This window comes from Primulina huaijiensis, chromosome 7, assembly GCF_012295235.1.
Source record: "Primulina huaijiensis isolate GDHJ02 chromosome 7, ASM1229523v2, whole genome shotgun sequence".
Lineage (NCBI taxonomy): Eukaryota > Viridiplantae > Streptophyta > Magnoliopsida > Lamiales > Gesneriaceae > Primulina > Primulina huaijiensis.
The window spans coordinates 642,091-650,718 of record NC_133312.1 but is presented as its reverse complement, the minus strand read 5'-3'; the positions used below and the strand labels follow the sequence as shown (position 1 = coordinate 650,718).

Sequence of the window (8,628 nt, the reverse complement as noted above, 5' to 3'; positions counted from 1 at the left end):
ATATATATATATATATATATATTAAAATCAAAGTTTATATATTTTTCAAAAAATTTATATTCTATTCTGGTGAAAGAATATTAGTATTCCAAAGAAGGTTCGATACTACTACAATCCCGCCACCACTAGGAACCATAAAACCTTGCAATTTCCACCGTTCATTTACTCCGTTGCCGTTCAAATCCAATTTCTGGTAGGGCCGCCGCTGCCACGTGACAACATCTAGACCGCCGCCACAATCGCCTCCACCTTCAGATTAACATTCATTGATTCATTCCCATCCTCGGGTATCCTTTTGATTATTCTACTATTTTATTCCGGGAGCCCTTATCCTGGTTCTATTTTGTTTTTGGTTTTTATCCATGATTTAATGATATGACCTTTGTAGCTTGGTTAATCACTTCAACTAGTGGGAATTCGGCTTGAACTTACGCGTTGGATAGGTTGAGTAGCCATATAATCTTTCATGTTTTTTTTTTCACCGGGCTATAAATTGATTAATCGAGGTATTCCTAACCAAGATTTTTTTCTTCTTTTTTGAAAACTCCTAATCAAGATTGTGAAGAGAGAAAACTACATGGTGTAGCAAATTATGCTGGATCTTTCTATGCGTAAATTGACTTTGAACCACGAAACTATAGGACTGATACCATCCCAACGACAGTACTGGTTGTGATAGCATGAGTTCCTAACGTGGTGCCTCCAAAGCTCTGCTTTTCATGACCAGATCATTTGAATTCTCAGGTGTCCTGCCAAGCATTTGCATTTTGCACTCTGTTGATCAACTTAGTGTGATTTTTTAGACTTGCACATGGCTATGACTGGACCATAAATTCTCTCTCGAAATCACCCATAATTAGAACCTACCATTGATATGGTTATGGAGAGTTCAACAATATCTAAAGAAATCAGGCATTTATCTATCACACTTATTACTCGCAGTAACTATCGTGCTACTATGAAGTTTTCATAAATATTAAGAGCTCATCTTCTATCAATCAAATACAACAGTCCATGGTATATATATACTGGCTAAATCTGAACAAATATGAATCAGCTCCCTGTCCATTCTTATTGCATCGTGTTGCTAGCCACCATCTTCAATCTCAACTTAGTGATCACTCTACAACCATATTGCTTCCAATTGGTGTCCTGAACTGTCCAATTTCCACTGTTTACACCAACATATCCCGCTGTTTACACGTGATATTGACATATTCTTTATTAGAAAACAAGATCGTGATGAGCAACATAGTTTAATATCATGTATTTGTGGGTAAGATGACAAACATTCTTACAAAGTAGGCCATTTCTCTTTTCAGGCAACTGGGTATTTCCTTGGTTGAACAAGGATTTTAGTGATTCATGTCATGCTATCAAAGACAAGTATACATTGAATATGGATAAATTTACTTCAAGTAAATCTACTCAATCTTGAAAATAACGTTTGTGTTGCAATGAATTAGGGTGAGCTGCTTGTCTTTTTCAGGCTACAAAAATCTTGATCAAATGGCAATGATATGGTTTTGAGTAGTTTGATTTTCCTCCAGAAATAACACGGGAATCTTTATTGGTGGAGCCCCATTTTATGAAATATCATTGTGGAATTGTTGTCTTATCTTTCTTTCTAATCTGTCATTGTTATTTGCTTGAGAAACAGTCTGAATCACAGATAAAAATATATATATTTCTCTGTTTTGTTATTGTGGTGCATGTTTTATGGATGCATTATTACTTTATTCCAAATTAATTTAGTTTTTTCCCCGACTCTATGTAACATTTCTGTTCGTCCGTATTGTATATTATCTNATAAATCACATTAAATTTTGTGTGACAAACCTGTTTGAGAAAGTGTTAACATGAGTAATCAAACTGACCATTGATCAAGTGTTCAGTTACATCACTAACTCGGACATTTTTCTGAGCGGTTTACATATTTTCTTGAGTAATAATTCATTGTATTTTTTTTAAGCGATTGGAGATATTTTCATAAACATGTAAAATTGTTTGATGTAAAATAAAGTATTTGAAATTTTTGCCGATGAGGTATGGCAACGACAAAAGGACAAATTACCCTAAAAATTGGTTGGTTTAGTGAATCTATTAATTTAATGATTTTTTTATATATAGAAATNACATTTTTAAATAATTTTTCAACAAGAAAGACATTTGTTGTGATATGCATAAATCATTATGCAATCAAATGTAGTCCATAATAATCAATCAACAAATAAAAATCTCTGTCCATGCATATCTTCGTTTCATCTGATTCCAATCCGACGGCCACCATTCGGCCACTTCTTCTTCAAAGTCGGCTATAAAACCTGACCCCCACCACCGCCTCCCCTCCTCAAGCACGGCGGAGCACTGTCTTCTTCTGGCAATATCTATATATCTACTGGAGAATCCTACCTTATTGTTAGTGAATAAGAAACTAATCGAATGAAAAGAATGTTACTGAGAAGCTCTTCCTCACCACTCTTGAATTCATGGCTACCCAATTCAGCATCCGGGTCGTCCTCGGAATCCAATACTCTACCCCAAATGACGCGTACCCGATCGGTCTGCTTTATGACGTCGCTTCATTGCGAAGACAGCCCGGGAAGATGCACTCCGACGCGGTCTGCATTAGAATCGGATCTCAAAGACCCGTTGAAGCCGAAGAAGAGCTTGATGCTACCGAAGGTTTCGGAGAGGAAAGAACCGCAGAATATGGGGTCCATTTTGCTGTCGAGCTCTGGATTGGGTGAGTCGATGGCGACCGAGGGTTGTTATGCTCTAGCGGAAAGGGAGAGGATGCCGATGATGCCGTTGGTTGGGGGCGGCGGCAAGAGTTGCGGAGGTGGGAGAGGATCTTATGATGGATCTGGTTCGCAGGATTCAGGGAGCTGGAATGGGCATGATAGCACAGATGCGTATTATGAGATGACGATTAAAGCCAATCCTGGGAATGCTCTTTTACTGGCAAATTATGCTAAATTCTTGAAGGAGGTTATCACTTTATCTTGTCATCTTAAAGATTTCGTTTTTACAGTGATTAATTTTCGAGTTTAATTGCACCCATCCTAATAGCTAAGCAACAGAGTGTGCAGATGTGAAATTTGAAAGTTATATCATTCGACAAGCATTTATCCCTGCCTTTTATGATATTATTGGAGTTGGATTTTTTCGCTTGTTCGCGCGAGGGGAATTTTTTTGTCTTGTTATTGTTTTCTTAGGTTTTTCCAGTAGTAATTATCAAGAGAACCTTCTGCAAAATGTTTTATGATTTAGTTCAAATACTTTTGTTTCATAGCTTGTTTATAGTTGCCTTTTTGAAACTTTTCTGAAATGAAAGTTCCCCCTCGGCTAGCTGATACTGAACCTTCAGGAAAATCAGCAAACTGATGCTTAATTCATCAAGTTGATGTATAATTCTTTACTCTAGGTTTGATTTTAGTTTTTGTTGTGTTAAAGGTTAAGGGAGACTTTACTAAAGCAGAGGAGTATTGCGGAAGGGCGATTTTGGCCAACCCAAATGATGCCAGTGTGTTATCACTCTATGCTGATTTAATATGGCAAACGCAAAATGATGCTGAAAGAGCCGAGACTTATTTTGATCAAGCTGTTAAAACAGACCCCAATGATTGGTAAGCTTGAAGTTATCCATTCTTATTTTCTTGATTAGATACTTTTCTCTATGGCTACTCCAAGATTGTAGATTATTATCTTGACTAATAAGTTTGGTTTACTCTTTTCTTTGTTTACATTGAAAATTCGACATTCTTATCTTGAATGATAAGTTTGTTTTGCTGATATGTTTATTATTAGTTTCTCAATGGTACTCCAAATTCTCCAGTCAATACAACATATGCTCAATAAATACAAAAAGCGTTAAGTGTTACCGAAAGCATGATGAAATTGAGGTGGATATACATCTCTAATGAGTGAATTGATTGGTTGACACCACTTTCGTTGTTCTGGCATTCCTCAAATTTTCTTGACGGTGCATTTGAGTCTCAACTTTCATCTCTGTGGAATATGTTTTCGTTAAATTTGGGTATCTTGGTTTTATCACCTAGATCGTGAAATAATGTTGCGAGCCACTTGAGCACGAGTCACTCATACTGGCTTTCAATCCCCTGTTTAAAAAATAACAAGGACTAGGCAAACTATGGTTTGTAAACTTCTTAAATGATCGACCCATGGAAGGTTCATGTTTTGCTGCGTATTTACTTACACCATGTAAATATTATTGTCAACTGCAGCTATGTTCTAGCTTCATATGCTCGATTTTTGTGGGATGCGGATGATGATGATGATGAAGAGGAAGGTTCAAAAAGCGAATATGGATTGGGGATAAGTAGCGCATCATCCAAGTTTTTCGAAGAAGGATCTCATTGGCCTCCACTGGCCACAGCTTCTTAGTCCATGATATGGATTAAGTGAAGGGGGAAAGAGTTACACCAAACATGTTTAAATTTTGCATAGCATGATGTTGTGGTGTTTTGGTGTAAATATAGAAGAATAACGAGATTCTGACTCTTAACTTCTTTATCTATAATAATAACACAGTTTCCTCTCCTTTATCAGTAGGCTTAAAGAAACTTGCGAGTAATGAATGACTAATGTGTATTTTGGTTTGTTTATAGTAATAAAATCATTTATAAACTACATGAAATTTGGATCCCATTTTTTAGATTTCATTGACTGTGAAATAGTCGAATATTTATTTCATTTTTGACAATATTTAAAAAGATCCTGCCCCCTTTCGAACTGTTCCGGACTCGGGTGTGGCCCAAAGTGTAAGATGACGGAACAAAATTAGGACATCCAAATATACATCAGTGTGCACAAAATAGAAAAGATAATAAAGTAATTAATTGGACATGTTTTTGCTGGAGTCCAGATAAAAATAATCGTTTTAACTAATAAATTGCCCCTGTTTTCCAGAGATCATTGTCAAAAAATTACCACATGTTGCTATTTCCAGTTTGCATGAGTTGGAGTTGTTGGATCTGTCGAACTCAGTGTGGATTTCGCATTCTTTATTTATTTCAACATATTTAAAAGTAAATATGTAAAAAAAAAAACATAAATTATAAAAAAAATCACTCGATAACATAATTAGCATCTCCGTGTATACATTTTTATCTTCCATTATTTTTAAAAATATTCGATACATATTACTTAGACAAAGTGAAAACTTAATCCGAACAAAGTACCATTCATCGTACATGCATAACTAAAAACTATGATTTCTTAATTTAAGAAGAAATTCTGAAATGCTCCTTCATTGCATCCACACCCGCTCTCCTGGCCGCTTCATACTCATCGTCCCCTTGAATCCGGTCCAATACCAGAACCAACCCCATTACGAATGCCACATCCACTCCCGCCTTTAGAGACAGCCAAAAAACTTCTTTGCCAAGTACCACACTGGAGGAAGCGTCGACCTTCCGCCGGATCTCCGCCACCGCCTTCTTGTCGGCGCCTAGTACAGTGCAGCTGCGGCCGGCGAAGGACCCGACTATCTGGTACTCCTCGCCTACCTTGTTGTACATTTCAACAGTTGTGCTAGAATGCCCCAGTATGGAGGATTTTCGGACGCTAAACAGCGGCTTTTGGCCGTCGGTTCTCTCGCCGGTGAAGCCGTCCCACCTGTGATGCAGGCTCGGCCTCTGCTATGGCCGTGAAAAGAGTTTTCAATCGAGTAGGTATGCAAATATATACACAGAAAATATAATGTTATATTGACTGAATATATAATGTAATACAGTCGTCATACATGCCTAAGACGCTTTAGTGGGTATAGGTTAGTGGTCCCTCTATTTACAAATTATTGCATAATTTTTAGTAGGGAAATAAACACCAAATAAAAACAAAAAATCGAGAAGATTAGAAGTAAAGTTGATTTCATTATATATTCCTCTCTTAGTTCGAAATCTAGTCTTAAAAAAAAAAATAAACAAACAAAGTTTTTTTGTTATTCAAATATCTATATATATAGATGTCTCACATATGTTGAATAGAGTTCCTGAGAGTTGTATATATAGACTTTGACAATCATCCTCGCTTGAGCTAGTTTTTGAAGTTGATTCATGTCCAAATCTCAATTTTAACATGATATCAGAGCTCGGGTCCATTGTTATTTGTTGGACTTCTCATAGTTGGACTACCAGTTAATGTTTTCATGCTCCAGTTGTTTATTTTTCGACGTGATGGAAGCGTGTTAAAATGTGTCACGTCGGTTGAACAGAATTATAGGGAGATCCACATATGGACTTAAATAATCTTCACTCCTTGAGGTAATTTTTGAGATTGAATTAAGTTTAAGTTTCAATCTAAACAATTTACATGCAATATGAAGAGCGGAGGCACATATATTTATTTTTGTATGTATTAGTTTTTTGTCAATTTGATATTAGTTGGGTGATCCAATTTAAAATTTTAAAGAATCCGTGCAGGTTTCGTTTATCTTCTCTGTTTCGTTTCTCTCCGAGATTGAACAAATAAAAAACCTTAATTTATTCACTGAAAACTTTTCAAAGTGTCAAAATTTTTGTCTTGAGATAGAACCACCTCCCCGGAGATCACGGTCGAAGGTGGGTGCCGATTACAGTCCAAATTGAGGCTCAGATTCGTGCATACTGGTAGATTCAAAGCTAAACTTGACAATCAATCTCCTAAACTACATATTTTCTTGAATTTATTAAAACTGTAAATGTGAGTATTAACTCATAATACAGTGTTATAAGTATATTTTCTGAAATTTATGTCCCTAATATTTTTTAAAAGATATCTTACTTGTTGGCAAATTCTGTATCCTAGAAAATTAAATACGTTTTTTGTATCAGATTCAGGTTGGTTTCATAGCGGTTACGATTGTGAATCTGCGATACGCATACATACAAACAGCAGAAGGAAACGTCGAGAAAAAAAAAATCATCAAATTAGTTAACTGATTCACACGGCTACCTTGCGGCGGACGGTGAGGAGGCATGTCCCGTCGGCGTCCATGAGCACCACTTCACCCGTATTCTTCGCTCCCGGACCATACGAATCCACCCGGAACACCAGCTTCCCTTTAGCATCATACGCACAGAACCCATCTCCCGCGAAGAAATTGGACGTTTTCAGCACCGTAAAGTGCGTTTCCTCTCCGAATACGAATCCACTACTGGCCCCATGATCATGACTCTCCATTTTCATTCGTGTTGTTGAAGGATAAGAAAAAAGAGGCGATCAATACGTTATGTGTGTGTGTTTATATATACGATGAATGGGAGAGGGAAGCAATGTTTCCAGAAAAGGAAATCCAGCGTGCAGAAAATATATAGAATGAAGGGATTGGAATTTCTTGAGACTATTCAAGTATTTATGTCACACGTGGCTCGTATTTATAATTAATTAATTTATTATAGACCAGACGAGTTTTATACTTGGGTGTTATATATATTTAATTAGAAATTAATGCGGTACGTAGATTTCTCTCATCCAACGTACATATTCAACCTATTATTCTTGATTGGTCTTGCATGATGATGATCTATCAAGTATATTGATGCTAGGAGCAATCGGGTCATTCTTAAACTTAGGCGAAAACATAAAAATTTAATGGATCTAGATTCCAAGTTATTCTCGAGAAACTGAATAGAGCTCGGGTACAAGTTTGTCAGGTTTATATTGTCCGACTAGAGTTCATCTCACTTGATGATCACGAGCAAAAATATTTCCAGATAGGGTTTCTTCCCACTAGAGTCTCTCGCAAGGAGATGGGCCCGCAAGTATAGGTCATTATGCATCGAAATCATTAACTTGAGAATCAGTGCCCATAACGAGAAAAAAGCAGTATGGGTTGTCATGCCTACTGACAAAAGACATGGCATAGGCAGTTGTTAGAGGATTGGGCGTGGACAGATGTTTAGTCAAGAACAGTGTCCAGGCACCATAATCGAGATCATCTTCTTTCCTATAAATATTCATCTTTGCTCATTCTTTTCGGACATAAGATATTACATTCTAGTGCATTCAATAAATTATTTCTCACAAATATTGCATTCCACTCTACTTAGCGAAACTGTATCGACATGAGCGTCGGAATGGTCACGTCGAAAACTCTTACGACACCTCACTGACATTTTCTTGTTGAGTGTGTGCAGATCGTCTGACCAGAGATCATCCTACCAGCTCAAGGATACTCATAGGCTAGGCCAGACTACCCAGGTTCATCTCGTCAGGTCAAGCTAAGGTAGACCAGGCCACTTGGGCTCAACCCACCAGGCTAGACCTGGTCACCCGGGCTCATCCCATCAGGTCGGGTTATGCTCATTCCATCAAGTCAAAATTTTCACAGAGAAAGTACACCTCTCTGTTCGATAAATTGTTCATTCAGTTCATCCAATCTATTAGAGACTATCATATATCAAATTTATATTTATCGTCCAAATATAGACATTATTATCCACCCGTGTTCATATTGTTGATGCGATGCTGACATTGTAAGTTCATGTATTCAATAACACGTATAGCTAAGTTCATGTATTCAGTAACACTTATATCTATTTTTATTTTTTAGTAAAGGGAATCCAATAACTAGTCAAGGGAAAACGATCAAGGTAAATTTTCCTTTTAATTGATTTTTTTTAT

General features: G+C 36.9%; 2 protein-coding genes across 3 annotated transcripts; one reads left to right on the top strand and one right to left on the bottom strand.

Moving 5' to 3' along the window:
- Positions 1-2,211: 2,211 nt before the first annotated feature.
- LOC140980702 (uncharacterized) lies at positions 2,212-4,680 on the top strand. Its single transcript, XM_073446710.1, has 3 exons — positions 2,212-2,991; positions 3,457-3,629; positions 4,248-4,680. The coding sequence occupies exons 1-3, from the start codon at positions 2,443-2,445 to the stop codon at positions 4,405-4,407; spliced, it is 882 nt and encodes a 293-aa protein (XP_073302811.1). The 5' UTR covers positions 2,212-2,442; the 3' UTR covers positions 4,408-4,680.
- Positions 4,681-5,101: 421 nt separating this feature from the next.
- On the bottom strand, positions 5,102-7,304 carry LOC140981298 (protein LURP-one-related 5-like). 2 transcript variants are annotated; one of them, XM_073447657.1, is made up of 2 exons: positions 6,958-7,304; positions 5,102-5,663 (listed from the first exon to the last, which is right to left on the bottom strand). In XM_073447657.1, exons 1-2 carry the CDS (start codon positions 7,189-7,191, stop codon positions 5,247-5,249), a joined length of 651 nt encoding a protein of 216 aa, XP_073303758.1. In that variant the 5' UTR covers positions 7,192-7,304; the 3' UTR covers positions 5,102-5,246. The 2 variants fall into 2 exon arrangements, with proteins under 2 accessions (XP_073303758.1, XP_073303759.1); XM_073447658.1 differs by having other exon boundaries at positions 5,106-5,660.
- Positions 7,305-8,628: the final 1,324 nt, after the last annotated feature.